Source organism: Giraffa tippelskirchi, chromosome 8 (genome assembly GCF_054371585.1).
Source record: "Giraffa tippelskirchi isolate mGirTip1 chromosome 8, T2T-mGirTip1v1.2.pri, whole genome shotgun sequence".
Classification (NCBI taxonomy): domain Eukaryota; kingdom Metazoa; phylum Chordata; class Mammalia; order Artiodactyla; family Giraffidae; genus Giraffa; species Giraffa tippelskirchi.
The window spans coordinates 138,191,849-138,212,951 of record NC_137282.1 but is presented as its reverse complement, the minus strand read 5'-3'; the positions used below and the strand labels follow the sequence as shown (position 1 = coordinate 138,212,951).

General features: G+C 37.8%; 1 protein-coding gene and 1 long non-coding RNA gene across 3 annotated transcripts in view; one reads left to right on the top strand and one right to left on the bottom strand.

Annotated features, from left to right (window-relative positions):
- The window catches only part of LOC145517712 (uncharacterized), a 29,379-nt gene extending 8,285 nt beyond the window's left edge, over positions 1-21,094 (bottom strand). Inside the window, exons 1-5 of one of the 2 annotated variants that reach the window (XR_014062278.1) lie at positions 14,999-18,407; positions 14,715-14,894; positions 14,601-14,613; positions 12,269-12,396; positions 1,707-1,856 (exon numbers count right to left, since the gene is read on the bottom strand). This is a non-coding gene — a long non-coding RNA (uncharacterized LOC145517712). Of the gene's footprint in view, positions 1-1,706; positions 1,857-12,268; positions 12,397-14,600; positions 14,614-14,714; positions 14,895-14,998; positions 18,408-20,931 lie in introns of those variants that run through there. The other variant, XR_014062277.1, reaches the window with a different exon arrangement.
- On the top strand, positions 469-13,466 carry LOC145517709 (cysteine-rich secretory protein 3-like). Its single transcript, XM_081520818.1, has 8 exons — positions 469-684; positions 1,800-1,870; positions 6,310-6,426; positions 7,855-7,942; positions 9,381-9,529; positions 10,088-10,182; positions 10,731-10,819; positions 12,909-13,466. Exons 1-8 carry the CDS (start codon positions 675-677, stop codon positions 13,034-13,036), a joined length of 747 nt encoding a protein of 248 aa, XP_081376944.1. The 5' UTR covers positions 469-674; the 3' UTR covers positions 13,037-13,466.
- Positions 21,095-21,103: the final 9 nt, after the last annotated feature.

Genomic DNA, 21,103 nt, shown 5'->3' with positions numbered 1-21,103 from the left:
GGCCCCTGATATAAATATAGGCACACTGGGGAGTTAGAGCTTCAATACATAAATTTTGGAAGGGCCCATACTTTTTCACAAAAGGCTAAGCACCTCCCAGGTATCATTTGGTGTTCCACTTTTTTCAAAAAAACTTAACTTCAAAATATAAACATTTTCCTTGTTACAAAATCATCATAAAATAACATTTATGTCTAATATGCTTAAGCAAGAGGATGTGTTTGAATTTATTTAGACATTTTACCCCTGTGATATTGAATATTTAATTCATTACTATATTCACCTTCATAAATATTAATGTGATGAAAAAATATGCGTAAAGTTTTACCAGTGTATATTATTATTTTCTGGGGATTCCAAGAAGTTGAGTTAGTGAGGCAAATGATGTGAATATATTAAGGGTGCTCATAGGATTGGGTTGGTATTAATAATACCTTGAAATGTGAGAACTGTACCTTTTGTTTTTAGATCCAGAAGGAGAATGTTGCCTTTTTGGAACTTAAGACATTGTAATAAAGAGAAAGACTTGAATGGGAATGAATGGGGACACTGGGCAGAGTTGAAGAGAGCTGTTGAAATTACCAAAGAAAAGCGTTTACTCCTTAGTCAATTTACCTAGGTCTGTAGGAAATGCAAGCATATGAGCCAGAACTCTGACAGGAAAGAAGGAGCAGATGTTCACCGGTAATTTGAGATGTTAATTGGGGTTATAAAGGATTAAGCAAGGTGTAAGGAAACCAGCAAGGGCTAGTCCTTCCTTTCTTTTTTCTTTTAATGTCCTCTCCCTCCTGAAACTCCTGAACCTCCCACCCACCTCCTTCCACATCTGATCCCTCTATGCAGAGCCCCAGTTTGAGTTCCCTGAGTCATATTGCAAATTCCCATTGGCTATCTATTTACATATGGTAATGTATGTTTCCGTGGTACTCTCTCCATACATTCTACCCTCTCCCTCCTCCTCCTCCCCACCCCCCTACTGTGTCCACAAGTCTGTCTATGTCTGTATCTCCACTGTGCGTTTTGTGCTAAGTCGCTTCAGTCATGTCCGACCCTTTGCTGTAGCTCACCAGGCTCCTCTGTCCATGGGATTCTCCAGGCAAGAATACTAGAGTGGGTTGCCATGCCCTCCTCCAGGTGTGTCTCCACTGCTGCCCTGTCCTGCAAATAATTTTCTCCAGACCATCTTTCTAGATTCCATATATATATGTGTGTGTTTTATTATCACAGTTGGGCAATGTGGAGAAGCCATTCCTAGCACCTGGAGAATAGTTATATGGAAAAACTGTGCAACTAGGGCAGAACTGGACTTCCCTTGTGGCTCAGTGATGAAAAATCCACCTGCCAATGTAGGAGACACAGGTTGGATCCCTGGGTCAGGAAGATGCTCTGGAGAAAGAAATGGCAACCCACTCCAATATTCTTGCCTGAGAAATCCTATGGACAGAGGAGCCTGGCAGGCTACAGCCCCTGAGGTCACAAGAGTCAGATACAACTTCGCGACAACAGCAACAGGGTAAAATTGAGTTATTTATCACCAACATTCACAGGTGATCTTCAAGGGCTTCAATCCAGGGCTTCCATTTGTTCTTTACTGTTCCCATTCGAGGCTCAGGTCTGGGGCCGAATCCATTATCATTCTACTGACTCCTGGTGACACTTCTTTTTTTCATGTCAACTAATGAATCTGGTGTAACTGAGATCCTTACTTTGTATGTTTTGTTTTTTCCCCGTGTTCCTCAGAAGTTCATGCACTAAACATTCCAATGCAGGTCTTTGTTCCTTTTGTTTTGTTTTTCCAGCAATGGCATTATTCACGGTGGTTTTGTTCCTGGCTGCTGTGTGGCTTCCATTCTTTCCTGCAAAGGGACAGGTATGGTCAAGGGTAAAAATCTTTTCACAACAACTCATGCAACTTTGAGGGATCAATGTTTGAAAGTAAAAAAGACCGGAGTGTCTGGTACATCGCAAAGTACTTCTCAGTTGCTCACTGTGCTTAAGTCTAAGGCTGTGGCAACCAATATGGTAGCTTCTAGCCATGCGGGGATGTGGAACACTGGAAATATGGATAGTGTGAGTTGAGACCTCCATAAATACAACACAGTATGATTTAGTGAAAAAAGAAGGTAAAAATCTCATTAATAATTTTAATATTGATCACATAATAACATTGTAATATATTCATCAAGTGATATATACTATACTTAACAATTTTATATGTTTATTTTTTCTTTTTTTAAATTAAAATTATATGTGATGCCTTAATTATATTTCTGTTGATAGCACTGGCTTGTGGATTTAAAAGCTAATGATACTTCTCCTCTCCCAAGATCTTTTCTGATTTACTTTTATTTAATACATTTCAACGTGACTCCCACAAAAAATTAGCAATATATTTATATGATCTCAAATTAGCAAAACTTCTTCCCACACATCACCACATTTAATTTTTATAATTACCCTGTGAGAATAATTTTATCTATATTTTAAATTAAAAGGCAAGAAAATTTACAAAGATATTAAGTATTTGGATTTTGCCCATAATTTTACAATTAGTATGTGTTAGGTAAGATGTTCTACTTATTTCTAATATGCTGCTTCACTTTAATAATCTCCCAAACAGGATCAGTCATGTTCTGCAATGATTGGTGTGGAGATGCCCATATAAGGTGTCGACCTCCTGATCAGAGAACCTCTCAATGTGAGGAGCTTTGGTCACTGTTGTCTGTTCCCACACCCTCCTTTGACTCTGGGCACACAAGATTAGCTAGGACTCCTCAGACCACAGGTTTCTGACATTGCATTTAACCTCATTTAGCATTTATAAATATAGCTAACATTTACAAATATAGCTATTGTGTTACCATAATCAAAATTTCAATCCAAATACAATATATTCATCAGCTGGGGTTTCATTCAAGTAGTTTGCTATGTTCCCAATTTCTTCCCTGAAGATTCCTTCCATGGCCCTTTCCAGTCCCCTGTTACATGTCCAGTCCATCTCCCAGTCTTTATTTATAAAAGTATTTAAAAGGGAGATATCATTTGGGTCCTTGGCACCAGTGAATGTCTCTTGATCAGATACTCTACACACCTTCTGCCCAGAGTATCTTCTCCAGATGTCTGGAGAAACACAGAAAACACAATTTATCTTTTAAAATCCCAGCCCAGACCATATTTTGTGAATCTTTTCTAAGCTCAATCAAGAAGAATTAATCCTTCCTCCCTTTATATCTAGTAGATCCCTCCTATCATTTCAGTTATCAGGTTATAATTATCTATTTATGTCATATAGCCTAACCAATATGAACTCTTTAAAGATAAATAGGTACCACCTATTATCCATTGTACTCTCAACACTTTTCATATCACCTGTCACTTAATAAAAATTTTATCGATGCTTATTTTTAAAACAAACAAACAAAAGACATGTCTTCTTCAATAGAATTTATCTACAAAGCAAGATAGGGCAAGAAGCAGGAAATAATGACTTTTCAGAAACCAAATTTTGATATGCTTTGAAATGAAACTACATTTTTCAGAGTCAAAAGGACATATCCAGGAAGCTATTCTACAATTTGATGTATTTAGTGCAAAAGTAATTGTGGTTTTGCATTGTTGAACTTTGCTATTTGATATTGGAATACACTCTTAAATAAATATGGCTAGGTATACATCATTTTAATATGCACTTCTCAATTTTTTTTTTTGCTAATGACGTTGCTTGCTGTTTATTTTGTGTTTATTTTAGACTAGGGAAATGATGTTAGACAAAAAGCAGATTTGAGCAATTTTCTTATTTGAGTTCAGAATGGGTTGGAAAGCAATGGAGATAACTCTCATCATCAACAATGCATTTAGCCCAGGAACTGCTAAGAATGTACAGTGCAGCGATGGTTCAAGAAGTTTTGCAAAGGAGACAGGAGCCTTGAAGATGAGGAGCGCAGTGGCCGGCCATCAGAAGTTGATTGCCAACTGAGAGCATCATCAAAACTGATCCTCTTAAAACTACAAGAGAATTTACCAAAGAACTCAACATTGACCCTTCTATGGTCGTTCAGCATTTGAAGCAAATAGGAAAAATGAAAAAGTTCAGTTAAGGGGTGCCTCTTAAGCTGACTGAAAATAAAAAATATCGTTTTGAAGTGTCATCTTCTCTTAGTCTATGCAACAACAAACTATTTCTTGATAGAATTGTGACATGCAACAAAAAGTGGATTTTATACAACAACTGGCACTGACCAGCTCGGTGGTTGGACTGAGAAGAAGCTCCAAAGCACTTCTCAAAACCAAACTTGCACCCCAAAAAGGTCATGGTCACTGTCTGGTGGTCTGCTGACCATCTGATACACTACAGCTTTCTGAATCCCAGCAAAACCATTACATCTGAGAAGTATGCTCAGCAAATTGATAAGATGTACTGAAAACTGCAACACCTGAAGTTGACACTGGTCAACAGAAAGGACCCAATTCTTCTCCACAGCAACATGTGACCACACTTTGCACTACCAACACTTCAAAAGTTGAACAAATTGGGCTATGAAGTTTTGCTCTATCTGCCATATTCACCTGACCTATTGTCAACCAACTACAATTTCAAGCATCAAGACAACTTTTTTGCAGGGAAAATTCTTCTGCAACCCAAAACGGCAGAAAATGCTTTCCAAGGACTCATTGAATCCCAAAGCAAGTATTTTTATGCTACAGGAATAAACTAACTTATTTCTTATTGACAAAAATGTATTGATTGCAATGGTTCTTATTTTGATTAATAAAGATGTGTTTGAGCCTAGTTATAATGATTTAAAATTCACAGTCCAAAACCACAATTACTTTTATACAGAGATTGGCCACAACTGGTACTTCACGTCGGCATCCTTGCTAATTTAGGAATTAATAGCTGGGAAAGCACCCAGTCTGGTACCACGCATTCAATATTGGTCCTTGTCTTTAGGAACATACAAACAGGCAGGAGAAATGGACACATAATGAGATCATGGCAATAAAGTGTGGTGAGACCCATGTTCACAGTATTTGTAGAACTTTGAGGAGACTTAGCACTGGGGGAGGGAGAGAATAACTTACCCCAGAGTGTCAGGAAAAATCAACAAAGGCCTTGTCTGGGCTTAACACTTCAAAATTTTGCTCATGTACATATAACATCAGTTCAGTTCAGTTCAGTTCAGTCACTCAGTCTCTTCTGTAAATTTAAGTCACCAAATTGCTCAAACTTTCTGAAAACTATTCACACACCCTACTCTACCTCCAGACACAAGCCTCCCCAATATACATACAAAGATACACCAAAAATATCAGCACCTGACTTAATACCCTGTTAATTATATTTCTGTTACTAAAAGGAACAAAGTCAGCAATAGTTCATTAATTGGAATGGCATTGCTTCCTCCAAATTGCTTTGGAGATTTTTTTATAATATTGTCAAACTGTCTTTTGAGAGACCCCATAAAGTCTGTCACATAATAGGTAGAATTATTTACTGGAATATTGAGTGCACTTGGACTCCGCCTAAACATGCTTTCTCTAAATACACAAGCCTGTCCATTCAAGGTTCCCCGCACATCTAAAACAAAGGTTCCCAACCTCCAGGATCTAATGCCTGATGATCTGAGGTGGAGCTGATGTAATAACAATAGAAATAAAGTGCACAATAAAGGTAATATGCCTGAATCATCCTGAAACCATCTCCTACCCACCAGGTCCATAGAAAAATTGTCTTCCATGAAACCGGTCCCTGGTGCCAAAAAGGTTGGGGACCACTGGTCTAAAAGGAGCCACCTACCTCAACCCTTATCACTCCCTTTCTGCAGCCTGATTGAGTGTGAACAAGAATGTTTAATGGCTCCAATCTTGTAACTTTGTCATTGTGTTTTCATTTATATGTCTAGAAAACTCACACTGAGATGTCTCTTCATTCTAGAAAGTGGCATTTATAGCCTTGGAGGTGTTTTTATTTTTTGGCTGCACCACGCAACTTATGGAATCTTAGTTCCCTGACCAGTGATCAAACCCGTGACCCCTGGAACAGAAGCACAGAGTCACGGGACCACCAGGGAATTTCCATCAAGGCATTTTTAATCATCACGGCATGAATTACAACCTGACTCTTAAAATTCAACATTATTTCTTTCTTAAAAATTATAGTTTGGGCTCAGATTCATTGGCAGTGCTTAATAATACTGACTTGAACTGAACATGTCTGAAAATAATCTTTTTTCTCTTAAATTAAGTTATGCATTCTTCTATACAATTTCAAAACTTTTAAAAACTAATCCTAAGCTGACTTTCCTTCAGGATCGACGTCTTGCTGATTTGTCGACCACCTTGGAAAATGTCCAAACTGAGATTGTAAAGAAACACAATGACCTAAGGAGAGGAGTCTCTCCACCTCCCAGTAACATGCTGAAGATGGTAAGCAGCAGTCACATAAAAAAAAGTGGCTTGAGCTGGCTACAGTAAGAGCTGGCACCTAGTAAATTACATCTCTTAAGAGCTCTTCAGCTTCGGAAGTCCTGTCTCTGCTTTGTGATTTCATTTGAGCTGTGTTATGGACAGAGAAGAAATTCTTCTTCTTTTAAATTCCACATACTATTTTTTGCTTAAAAATCATACTTCCTCTTCCTATATTCTATTCACTAGAATAGTTTAATCTGTCAGAATCTATACTCTATCATGCGTATCTCAGAGTTTACCATCTTTGAAAGTGGAATTTCTCCTCCCAGAAAGAAAAATGCATCTACATACATACATATATAATCAGTATGAAGTTTCAGGGTGTCTGTGGAACCCCTGAAGCCTCTCCATGAACCCCACTGCTGAGGTTAGTATGTGCCTTCTGATCTTAATAAGCCGACTTTTAGATACTTGCACTAGGCTTTTTCTGTTGTTTTTGATAAAAACAGCTGTCTCATAACTTCTCTGGCTGTGTGCTCCCTTCCTTCTAGTTCTTCTCTGTACAGTCATAACTACAATACCATCACCCACACCATCCTCATGATTAATGTCCAAACCATCTGGGCTGTACTTTATGACCTAGACCTTTTCTAAAAGATATGTTATTAGTAGGAGAAATCCAAGTTTTGTTGACTTTAAGGAAGAGAGCATAAAAATATCTTCCCACTGCAAATGTTACCACTCTCTCCCCCAAAAAATGGCCAAACATCTTCTGAGGTGCCCTATTGCCACTCTGAAAGGCCCTATGCAAGCGAAGGGCCTTCATTAGCTCATTGTCTCATTAGTCTCCTAAATTTTGGTTTATTATAGTGAAGCAACTTGTCCAGTTTGAAGGGCTATTTAAATTGTGGGGGGCAGAAGTAAAAGCAAATCTTTAGATATCAGTGAGAGATATCTTTCTGCTCAGTATTTCTTCTAACTTAGGATCAAAAAGGCCTTGATCTAGGGTAAATAACAGCCTACTTTTCTAGGTCCAGTTCTGGAGGCCACATGTCTCCCAGATGTACTTACTTAAAAAAAAAAAAAAAAAAGGAACTAAGAGTAAAGTATGCCAGCTCAGTCCTATAGGAAAAATAATCTCAACACCTCCGTGTGTTGATCAATATTTAGAGAGGATCATTACTAAAAACTGAGGTGTGTCTACTGTGCCATCAAAAATAGACCATTAACTCTCTTAGATTTTTCGATTACTTAGGGTAGATGTACAACTTTGTGCAGCAGAAAAAGACACGTGAAAAAGATATCCGTGACTATCATGATAAGCAGAAGATGCACATAGAGAAATTTTGTACTCCTATAGAATAGTCCATTACTCTAATCATAAAGCTTATGCTCCTTTGTAATTTAAGTCATTGAGTGCATCTTTTTTTTCTCTTCTTGTTTTAGCAATGGAACAGCAAGGCAGCAGCAAACGCCCAAAATTGGGCAAACAAGTGCCTTTTCAAACACAGTAAGAAAGCGGATAGAATAGTAGGTATGTAATTTAATATATTTGTTGAGTCCATGAACAAGCAAGACCATGAGCACTATTTTTGACCTTACGTTAAGAAAGCTTTGTGAATAAATGTTGCTTCTAATGCGGCCTTTTTCAATTTAAAAACTCTCTGCAGGAGAAAGAACTCTGAAAAGTACCACATTGTGCTTATTGCGTGTTTTATATTTTACAAAAACTGGCTCACACAATATTGTATTTGTGCCTCTTAACCATCCCCTAAGTAAAGCAGTCATGAGTCATCTCTTCCTCTATTTTATAGAATAGAAAACTGTCAGAGAAAACAGTTGTGATTTTTAAACCTATTTATATTTGTATTTATAACATATGTTTGATTATATCATTTTTGATGACAGAATGTCAACTCTTTTGTATATTCTGGGTACTTTCCATACAATCATTACTATATAGATTAAAAAATAACCTGTTAGACATGACTTCTGCATCAAGAAACAGTCACAATAAGATAAAATATCTTATTATTAAATATTGGATAAAATATTTACTGAAATTATCAAAAATGACATAGATTTAGGCAAGCCCAATTTGAAAGAAGCAAATGACTTATCTGTTTTAAATGTAGAACTGTCATTGTTACTTGTATTTTTTTACTATGATTTAGTGAAATCAGGAAGAGAGATGACTATATTCAGTAGAAGATTGGAACAAATTGTCTTGAAGATCCCAATCTACTGTTAAAATCTTAGCTTCTTTCTTTCCTTCTTAAAGGATTTATCCAAGAGTAATTTAGTTTTCACTCCCTTAAAGTAGCATGTAGACATTATATTTAAAGCCATCTAATTCGAAATATTCAATTTGCAAAATATATTGAGATATATATTGAAAAGTATCTCGAAATATTTCTATTGTGCTACAAGGCACTTCTTTCCTTATTCTTTGAGAATTTGGTCTGCGATGCTCTTATTTGCTTATTAAGGGGAGACTCATAATCTTTGAAAATATTGTCTCTTCTAGTGCCATTTGCTTCATACTGGGGTTTTAAATTAAAAGCTGAGTGCTAGCTTTTTTTCAAAGTTCATACAGAATAACAATCATAAACATTTATTTAGGGTCCTATGTATAAAATAATCTCTGATGAATGTGGGCAAGAGTCAGAAAGAAATTGAGTTAGTCTCCGCCTTCAGCATACAAAGCAGAGTGTGCGTTAATGCATACACTCATGAAAAATTTAAAGTGTAAACAAATGAATCTAGGGAGAGAAGATACTAAAGAAAAAAAAACTTGATGTACTCAAAACTGTGCATGTTGAGGCCATTCTTAAGGTGTTAAGCACATCTGACTTCTTTCCAGCTTATAGCTGATGAGAAACTCCCTCATGGATTAACAGCTATGAACGCTGCAAAGAACAGGGACTCTGCATGTTTATGGCTTTCCCCATGAATGATCTGTTTCTTCTCAGGTACAAGGAACTGTGGCGAGAATCTCTTTATGTCAAGTTACCCTTCTACATGGTCTAATGCAATCCAAAACTGGTATGATGAGGTCCATGATTTTGTTTTTGAAATAGGGCCGAAGAGTCCCCAAGCAGTAGTTGGACATTTCACCCAGGTAAGGGGAACAGATAAAAACATTCTGACATCAATACTTTAAAAAGGAGGCTTCTCCAAATTTTGACTGGTTCCAATGTTGAACTGAAAGGAAGATCTCAAATGAGTCAAGGGTAGTTTTACTGTGTTGTGGGTATTTCAGCCATGAGCTATCATTTGTCAAAAGCCTGTACACTTTGAATGGGGAAATATATCCTGTATTTTTCTTACAGCCTAAATGGATTAAATAGTGAATGTACATGGAAATGTAGTATTTTAAAAGATTTTTAGGGAATTTCCTGGCAGTCCAGCAGTTAGCACTCAGCACTTATACTGCCGTGGCCTGGCTTCCATCCCTGGATGGGGAACAAAGATCCTGTAAGCTGCATGGAGTGGCCAAAATAAAATAAAAATAAAAGGTCAGTACTTCTACTCAGTAATTTAACTAAATATATTCATAAGGTGTGCAGAAACATAATATATCAGTAACATTCTTTTCAGTTTTGTATTTCTTATTATAGTTTTTTATATATAGTTTCTTCTCTAATGAACTCGCCTATCTTCACTTATGTGCTCATAGGTTGTCTGGTACTCATCTTTCCTTATTGGATGTGGAGTTGCCTACTGTCCCAAACAAAGTCTAAAGTACCTCTATGTTTGCCAATACTGTCCTGCGTAAGTATGTACTTTCAAGTTTGCTGTCAATACATAATGCCATCAGCAATCTAGTATTTTAACATTATTATCTAATGGACAAACCAGACTTTTAAAAAAGAATTTTTCAGCAGAGGGGAGGAGGGATAAAAGTTTAGAAGAGTTTTTTTTTAATTTGAGGCACAACCAATTTCTCCCTGTCTCTCTATGGGATATGTTTACCTCTTGCCAGCATGTGGGGATGCACAGCCTTACCAATTCCATCAAGTTTACTATGAGGTAAAAACTGTTACCACACTGAAATGCACTCTGTAAATTTTAGAGCCTATTATTAGCCCATTTCAGCTCACGCTTTTAGACTAGGGTCAAGAAAGTAAGTACACATGTGAATTATTCTTACTGCACATTGTGATCTGAGTACACTTGGGGAATGTTAGTTTTTCAGTCATTTGACATGATTTAAAACACTGAAAGATATTTAGGCCCATATGATGATGGATGCTTCCCTTGGAGCATAAATTAAACTTAAAAAATGAAAAATGCTTGACATTTTCTCTTTCAACTTTCAGTGGTAATATTGTTGGCAGACAACATGTCCCTTACCAAAAGGGAACACCTTGTGGCAGGTGCCCCAACCATTGTGACAACGGACTATGCAGTAAGTTTGAAACCATTCACTTGTTAATATATTAAAATGACCTGACATGGCTAAGCATTGGAAAATATTCTGAATGTAACCAACTTAAGCAAGGCCTTCCTCCAAAAGGCAAAATTAAAATTATTCAACAGAGTGCCTTTAAGCAAAAAGTTTACACTGTTGAGAATTCTTACTTGCGATGAAGTCTGTTACTGTACATAACCTAGAGAAACATCTACCGCCAATGTATATTTGTAGCTGTGTTAAACCCATGACATATTGGCATATCTGAAAAACTTTCCATGGAAATTAATCATTGTAACTGAATATGAACTTTCTTTTCATCCAAGTTAATGCCATTATAGCAAAGATGGAATTTTAAAAAGAAAAATATGTACAAATATAACAATGTGATACCATGGAATATGACTTAACCTGAACAGGCATATTGAAAATTATAATTCCTTATATGTTAATGAGTTCATCATACTAAATTCCTCATGTTTCCCATAGGGTAATTTAATCATCAAATTTAGTTTAATGAACACTTGCACGTTTGTCTGCTAATAACTTTTATACACTTTTAAAATGTCAATCAAATCTGCTTATAGTGTTATTAGCTCACAGAAACTTCAAAAATATCTTAGCAAAAGAAGTGAAATTAATGTCATATAATGTCGGACACGATTGAGCAACTTCACTTTCACTTTTCACTTTCATGCATTGGAGAAGGAAATGACAACCCACTCTAGTGTTCTTGCCTGGAGAATCCCAGGGACGGCGGAGCCTGGTGGGCTGCGTCTATGGGGTGGCACAGAGTCGGACACGACTGAAGCTACCTTTTAAATGCATTCACCTAACTGAACTACAGCACTCTCTGGCAGAATTGCTCAGCCATAATTCATAATACTGATGATATCAAAGCTTTGTATAAATTAAGTACAGAAGAAAATAATTACACCTGTGCTGAATACTATTTGTTGAGGAGCTCAGAATTTATCTTAGTAGTAATGAGCAACCAATTGAAAGATTTCAAATGGAAGAATGGTGAAATCAAAATTGTGTTTTACAAAGAGCTCCCAGCAATAGCATGCAGAAGCAATTGGATGGGAATCCAGCTTGGATACTGTTGAAAAACATGGGTTTAAAAACAAATATCTTTACTGCATGAGGGCAAAATGAATGAAGAGAAATGGACAGTGATAAGAAATAGGAAGAATGTAGAAGAGCCAGTGTTTATTACCTGGGCTTGTTGCACACTGATGAAAAATAGGGGGAAAACATTGTTAATCAACTATATTTCAGTTTAAAAAAAAAGAGAGAGAAACTAGAAATATAGAAGGAAATGAGTTCAGGTTAATTCCTAGTGCCTGGTTTAAATTATGCCACTTCTCTGAGTCCGGGTGAAAGGAGGGGAGAGTTGGGAAGCAATACTATAAAACTGCCAAGCTTGTAGGTAGGATAATGTACTTGCTTGAGATGTGTTGAGTCTGTGGCCACTGAGGGACATCTGAATGGAATTGCCCAACAATCACGGTGTAATTTCCTTTTGTTTTTGCATTTTTTCACCCACATCTTCTTAAAATGATTTCTTATTCCTGAAAGAAAGACTAGTAGTATTAGAGTCTACAGCAACAGAGTCCAATATAACTTTTTGCATTCATGGAAATGTTAAATAATTGCACTGTCTCTCAAAGTATCCCTTGGACACATTGGTTACTGAGCACTTGGTTTTAATTTTATTTTATTTTAATTCAATTAGGTTTAAATGTAAGCAATCACCTGTCTAGTGCTGATCATTTTGGACAGTGCAATTCTAGAGAGATTCATTGAAATTCATTGTACTCTGTTTTCTGAGGAAGGAAAAGAGGCCAATTCATTTTAGAAACATTTCAAAAGATTAAAATTTTAAAATAAATGATGAGCTAATCAATTAGTTTAACTAAGAGACCTTGTGTGTCCCTCAAGCTATGAAGTGCTCGTCACAGTGTAATGATGCCAACATGTTTGCTCAATTTTCTCTTTCTAACTCACACTGAATTTACTGTTTGTGTTGTTGCTATAGAGGAAAATGATAATGAAGTGACTACTTTCTTTGCTTTTATTCCAGCCAATAGTTGTGAGTATGAAGATACCTATTCTAACTGTGCATCTTTAAAAGAAACATGGACCTGTAACTCTAAATTTGTGAAGACCAATTGCCAGGCTGCCTGCAACTGTGAAGGCAAAATTTATTAAATTCCCAGTACTGACCGAGCAGGGCTACATGATGGAAGCCTGCATCATCTACTCAGATTTGATATTTACTAACAAGGAAATCACAGACATGTTAGCTACAAATTTGATTTCAAGTAGTAATGAGTCTTTTTCTCCTGGTTCTGCTTTTTATTTTACAGACTTTTTTTTTTCATACAAAAAAAATTTAATGTAACCTAATCTATGACAACAACTTTGGATTTTGATATAAATTGGGTGATGTAAATTTAATTGAATTTAATCAAGTTGAAGATTCTGAAAGTTGTATTCTCTTACAAATATGATCACTAGAAATTTGAACTGAAATTGAGAACCATGTATAAAATAAACAAGCTACAAGGATATTTTGTATGGCACAGGGCTTGTAGACAATATTCTATAGTAACTATAAATGGAGTATAACCTTTAAAAATTGCAAATCACTATGTTGTACACCTGAAACATATAATGTTGTACATCAATTATACCTCAAAAAAGCCTGAGGAGGAGGTAAAGAATTGTCCTCAAAAAAGCCTGAGGAGGAGGTAAAGAATTGTATCAGAAAACTTGGGAGCCCCAAGGCCTGGGAGATGGGATAGAGGAAGCTCTGACTTAGAACTCATTTTTCAGCTCCTACAGGCAATGCCCAGACCAGCTCGCTTGCCAGCCTAGGCATGTTCTCCCAGGCTCCAAGGCTTCCTGCTTCTCCTCCATCTCTCAAAACCTGGCTTGGGGCCCTTAGCTGGAGGGTAACCCCATGCTGGGGACATGCTAAGTCAAAAAGAAAGAAAGAAATTGAGAATCATATTTCTAGAACAAGATGTATGAAAAGGTCAGAATGCAGTATCATTGTCTCATGAATCCTGAACTACAGTCCTCATTCCCAGTCCCACTTTATAGCTAAACATCTTCAAAGATATATATGCTATCTTTAATTCTTTCTCTCCCAGCCACCCTCTTCCCACTGATGTCTCCCATTTTTACAATTAAATTCAAATCATTCTTCCTAAGGTAGCCTCCATCTTCATTTTGCCAAAATCAGTGAAGATTTTTGGATCTTCATCTGCATAAATTGTACAGTAGAATGTGACCACGCCTTCCTTTTTAAGTCTCTCTTCTTTTAGACAAATCTTCCTTAAAGAAGAATTCAAAATAATATATTTTAAATATACCTCTTCCTTCAGGAGGTAGAACTTCGTCCACTCGCTGTTGAGTCTGAGCTGAACTTAGGACTCGCTTCCAAAGCGGGAAGTATGAACAGTGGAGAAATCTGGCAAATACCGTCCTAACTAAGTGATCAAAATTCCACATCATTACTGACTCAGTAATGAGTCATGTGGATTCACATACCACCGTATATGATATAAATAGAAGAGATATCACTCCTATGATGCTCTTTGCAACCCCAGTCTTATTATGCAATAAAGCATCAAGCAAACCTAAATAGAAAATACCCTGATCAGGACTCCTCAAAGCTGTAAAAATCATGAGCAATAAGGAAATTCTGAGAAAACATTACAGACCAAAGGACAATAAGGAGACAGAACAACTAAATACAATGTGGTACCTTGTATCGGATCCTGGAACAGAAGGAGGACATAAATGGAAAATTGATGAAATCTGAAAAGGATCCTGGGTAATTTTATCAATAGTATTAATTTCTTAGTCTTGATCAATGTACCTGCTGCTGCTGCTGCTAAGTCGCGTCAGTCGTGTCCGACTCTGTGCGACCCCACAGAAGGCAGCCCACCAGGCTCCTCTGTCCCTAGGATTCTCCAAGCAAGAATATTGGAGTGGGTTGCCATTTCCTTCTCCAATGCATGCATGCATGCATGCTAATTCAGTTCAGTCGTGTCCGACTCTGTGAGACCCCGTAGACAGCAGCCCACCAGGCTCCTGTGTCCCTGGGATTCTCCAGGCAAGAATACTGGAGTGGGTTGCCATTCCCTACTCCGATCAATGTACCAGAGAGATGTAAAATGTTAATATTTGGGGAAACTGTAACTGGGTAGAGAGTGTATGGGAATTCTCTGTACTATATTAGCTAAATTTCTGTAAACCTAAAAATACTCCAAAATAAAAACGTTAGTTCCTCAGTCGTGTCAAACTCTTTGCGACCCCATGGACTGTAGCCTGCCAAGCTCCTCTGTCCATGGGATTCTCCAGGCAAGAATACTGGAGTGAATAGCCATTTCCTTCTCGAGGGGATCTTCCCAACCCAGAGACTGAACATAAGTATCTTATATTGCAGGCAGATTCTTTACTATCTGAGCCCTAATAAAAGGTGTATTACAAAATTCTTTATTCCTTGGTTCCATGACACTTCATACTTTTCCTCCAGATTATCTGGTTTTTCTTTCTCGGACTTCCGCCCACCACCCCACTTCCCTCGCCCCTTGCTCCTGCCACCAACCATCAGGTTTCAATTCCTCTATTTCATTGCTAAATGATTTTTTTTCATGGGCCTTTCATACTGCAGATGATTGGAATGTCAAATCAGACTCACTGGTTTATCCAGTGTCAAGCTTCACTTATTATTTCAAGCATAGGCATAGCCATAAAGCCAAGGGACAGCAGGGAGACCTCAAGGTCACTAAGGCAACCCCCTGCTGCTGTTTGGCAGCACATTTCTTTATCTCTAAAGTGACAGACTTCCAGATTAATCAACTTTCAAAACCTTTTTATAGACTTCTCGAATACTTAGGAAAATATTCATACTCTTAAACTGATCTGTAAGAAGCTGAACAATCTTCTTTATACCTGCTTTCTTTCTAATGTTAATTCATTCCGCTCTCCACCTTATTTCTTATGCTCCAAGTACAATGGTCTCATTAAATTCTCTTAAGCATCTCAAGATCTTTCTGACCTTAGGGCACTTTATATGCTATTAGCTTTGTCTAGAAGTCACCACTTGATTATTTGCCAGAACAGCTCCTTCCTATGAAATGTCATTTCATCCAAGAGATTCCTTGGTGTAAATAATCTGAAGAACGCCCCTCATTCTCTCACATAACTCCCTGCATTTTTCATAGTAATCACCAGAATGTGTCATAATTAATTCCTGTGTTCAACAAATATTTGTTGAAACAGTTATGGCTCAGGTATTTAATAAGGTACTTTGAAACAAAGAGATAAACAAGACAGATTAAGTTGCAAACTTCATGGATTTCACATTCAAATAGGGGAGAGAGATAGAAAACTATTTTGCAAATAAATACTTAATATAATGTTGGAAGTGATAAGTGCCATGAACTAAAATGGGCAAGAGAATAAAGTATCATGAGGACTGGCTCTAGGGGAAAATGTTTATTTAAATAGGATAGTCAGGTAACTCCTCTCTGAGATGATAACACTGGGTTGAAAAAGTAATAGAAGTGAGAGAACAGCCAATAAAATGATTTGATTGAGAATGGTAAGTACAAAGTTGTTGACCAAGGAAAAAACTTGACATATTTGAGAAAAGGCAAGGAGCCTAAAATAGCTAGAGCAGAATGAGCAAGGTAAAGATTATCTTAAAAAGGGGGTCAGAGGACTTCCCTGGCAGGCCAGTAGTTAAGACACTACAGTTCCACAACTAGGGACATGGGTTCGATCCCTGGTCAGGGGACTAAGATCGCACATGTTGCATAGGGGGGCCAAAATTAAATAAAAAATAAAAAGGAGGTCAGAAATAGAAGCTTAGTCAAAGGGTGCCTTCTGAGGCAAGTAAATAATTGATATATTATTATAAGATGGCAGGCCATGAGAGTATACTTAAGAAGAGAGTGAGATGATGAAATGCATGTTGTAAGAGGACCAGAGTAGAAGCAAGAAATGAGTTAAGAGATTATTGACTAAATGAGATTAAGTTAAATTACACTAGATTATAGATGTATATTATACCTGCATGTGTGTCTACCATATATATTGTACAATTTCAAGATAGGTTTATTTAAATCATGACAGAAACCAAGAGAACTATTCCCAACTCAGGTTATTATTACCCTATGCCAAAGCCAGACGAAGACATCACAAGAAAAGAAAACTGCAAGTCTACTATTCTTCATGAATATAAGTGTAACATATAAGATTATTCACCATGAGAAAATGAGGTTATCCCAGGAATAAAAGGTTGTTTCAACATTTAAAAGTCAATTAATGTGACATACCATATTAAGAAAATAAATACATCATACGATCATCACAAAAGATGCCCCAAATACACTTGACAAAATTCAGCAAACTTTAGTGAAAACAATTTTCAAAAAACCAACAATAAGAAGGTAACTTCCTCACATTAAACAGGAACACCTTACAAAGTCCTCTAACTTTATACTGAGTAATGAATGCTTTCTCATTATATCATTTTATAGGTGAAAACATCATTATAGTGCTTTTCAATCTGAGATCTACTGTCAAGAATAGAGCAAGGATATCAGCTTGCCCCACTGTGTCCACGTTTTAAGTTTATAGCTAATGTAATTAAGTAAAGGGAAGAAATGAAAGGCATGTGGATTAGAAAGGTAGAAACTGACTTTCTTTGCACATTAAAATAATCTTTTTTGTAAAGATCCACAGGAATATATTAAAAAGAATTAATAAGGGAGTTTAGCAAGGTCACGTGATAATGAGAGGGAGAGCATCTTACATGGAGAAGAACAGAATAAGAACTGCAGTAGATTTCTCATCAGAATCCATGCAAGAACCGAGTCCTCCCAACTCTCAGGCACTTTTAACACTGTTCCTTTCAAAGCTGCTCACTTATGGTTTCACGGAAATATTTAGAAGTGTTTGTAACGTCTCTCTCAGTAACAGAGATGTGCTTTCTATCTGCTCTCAAACAAGTGGAGACTTAACACTGGAAAGTTCTATTCTATCCTGGATTTGCCCTTATACCATATTAATCATCAACACTGCTTTATTATCTCCTCACATCCCAACCTTTTGTTCTATTTCTACTGCTCTAAAAAGAGAAATTGTCACCACACTCCTGTTTTCCCAATTTCTCAGCTCTGTAAATCTCCTGGCACAGTGATATCAGGCAGCTTTCACAAAATAATATTCAGTCATATACTTTCCCCCATCTCTAAACATCAGCTTTCCTATGTTATGCAAAGAAGCTACTCTCCTTAGACTTCTATAGAGTTCCCCCAACATAGGGCTTCCCTGATGGCTCAGTTGGTAAAGAATCTGCCTGCAATGCAGGAGACCCCGGTTTGATTCCTGGGTCAGGAAGATCCACTGGAGGAGGGATAGGTTATCCACTCCAGTATTCTTGGGCTTCCCCCGTGGCTCAGCTGATAAAGAATCCACCTGCCATGGGGGAGACCTGGGTTCAATCCCTGGATTGGGAAGATCCCCTGGAGAAGGGAAAGGCTACCCACCTCAGTATTCTGGCCTGGAGAGTTCCATGGACTGTATAGGCCATGAGGTCACAAAGTGTCTTACATGACTGAGCAACTTTCACTTCCCCCAATATTTTCAACAGCCTATCGTTCTGATAAATATGCCTTTTGATACATATTTAAATTTCTGTTCTTCCAACCGTTACAAACTCTTCTTCTTTCTGATCAAGTGACATATATTTTTCAAAGCAGCTCAGATGTCACTTCCACCATCTATCTTTTACCCAGATAATCTCAAGGCACAGAACTCCCAATTACAATATATATTCTTTGTTCCAATTACTTGACACCAAACTATACCACCTGGTAATGTTCACATATGTGCGTCTTTCCCTCATTATTGTAAGTGTCAGAAAAAAGACCATGATGTGTCCTTCTCGCTGCACTCCCTAAGAATCTAGGTCAATATTTATTCACTCTACAAATATTTACACTACCACCTAGGTAACTGATCCTGTGTGGTAAGCTTTGGAAATACAGCAATAACCAAGAGAGACATCATGTCTCAATACATGCTTTCTGACAGTATCCATCACTGCAACACTCAAGCTGCTCTCATTCTGACAACATCTATGGGAACAAATAATAATTATAGGTATGGTATCTTCAAGAATGAAAAACAGGCTATTCACAGTAATTATAGATCATCACTAGATAACAATGTGTTGCTTTGTACTGAAAAAAGAACCAGGACTTCCCTGGTGATCCAGTGGTTAAGAATCTGCCTGCCAGTGTAGAGGACATGGGTTCCATCCCTGGTCCAGGAAGATTCTACGTGCCGCAGGGCAGCTAGGCCCCTGCGCCGTAACTACTGAAACTCACAGACCTAGAGTCTGTGCTCCACAACAAGAAAAGTTCAGCATTAAGAAGTTCATGTATCCCAATGAAGATAGTCCCTGTTCCCTGAAACTAGAGAAAGCTGTAAGCAGCAAAGAAGACCCAGTGTGGCCAAAAATAAATCAATAAATAAAATATTTTTAAAAAGAACCAAAGTTCTAAGCAATTTTATTTATTAAAAGTTGAGCAGCTATTTTGCGGCTACAAGTATTTGAAATGTTAAATTAGTAATTAAAGCAAGATACAAATGAAAACGGCTTCCTGGGTGGTACTAGTATTAAAGAGCCTGCCTGCCAATGTGGATTCAATCCCTGGGTTGGGAAGATTCCTGGAGGAGGGCATGGCAACCCACTCCAGTATTCTCATCTGGAGAATCGCATGGACAGAGGAGCCTGGCAGGCTGCAGTCCTTAGGGATGCACAGAGTCGGACACGACTGAAGAGACTTAGTACCCATGCACACAAATGAAAACATGACTATAGTAGTGAAAAACAGAGATCCATGGATGGACTTCATGAACGTTCGGAAGGGCAACTGTCAGGAGTTACCTGTGACTGAACATAACCATAGGAGTAAAGCAGTCTAGGAAAACTTCTAAATTCCAAGATCCTTTCAGTTAGTGGTACTTGAACTAAAATAGCAGTAAAGGAGAAAGAAAATAGCATCTGTGTATTGGCCACTTGGAATTTTTACATTGCCGAGGGAAAAAGGCTCTCAGCCTCAGGACATGTGGCGGTCATAGTTACAGTTGTTCCTACAGGAGTCTAAGGGTTGGAATGGGAAATGTCAAGCCTCTTTATATGGGGTACAGACAGCTACTGTGTGATGGATCTTAACCTTCTAGTCAAAGCTATGGTTTTTCCTGTGTTCATGTATGGATGTGAGAGTTGGACTATAAAGAAAGCTGAGCACAGCAGAATTGATGCTTTTGAACTGTGGTGTTGGAGAAGACTCTTGAGAGTCCCTTGGACTGCAAGGAGATCCAACCAGTCCATCCTAAAGGAAATCAGTCCTGACTATTCATTGGAAGAACTGATGCTGAAGCTGAAACTCCAATACTTTGGCCACCTGATGTGAAGAACTGACTCATTTGAAAAGACCCTAATGCTGGGAAAGATTGAAGGTGGGAGAAGAAGAGGACGACAGAGGATGAGATGGTTGGATGGCATCACCGACTCAATGAACATGAGTTTGAGTAAACTCTGGGAGTTGGTGATGGACAGGGAGGCCTGGCGTGCAGCAGTCCATGGGGTTGCAAAGAGTCAGACACTACTTAGCAACTGAACTGAACTGAACTGAAGATAAGGAGTTAATTCATTCTTTTAAATCTTGAAAACAACTAAGCACAGAAGTAAATCATCTATGACTTGTCTGCCCTCAATGAGGATAGGCATATCTTCAACCAGTGCCTGCTGAACTTGGAGCCTGCAGCCTTGGATCAGGACTTCTGGGCATTTTTCCAAGACTTGAATTTCCAGACCACAGAATTGTTGTGGAAGGGAAAAAGAGGAGTGAGACCACGGCAAGTTTGTGAGCAAACCATCAAAATGCCAATTTTATCTGAGTGCATTGTTGGCAGTACACTGGTATTGGGCAGCAAACTCAAGTATCTATGGACTTTTCCAATCAGCCCTTTAGATTCTGTTAATTCAGGAGATACTGTTTGGAAAGGAGCACCTCCTTTCTCAGCCACCTTCTGGACATTTTGAATCCTCATATCTCCGTCCTCCTCCTCCTCCTCCTCCTGCTGTTCTGTTTAGGTGTGTGAGCAGACATTTATTTTTCCTCATCAAGTGATGGTAATGGTGGTAAATGTGTAGGGTTTTCACGCGGCGTCTCTGGAAGGAGT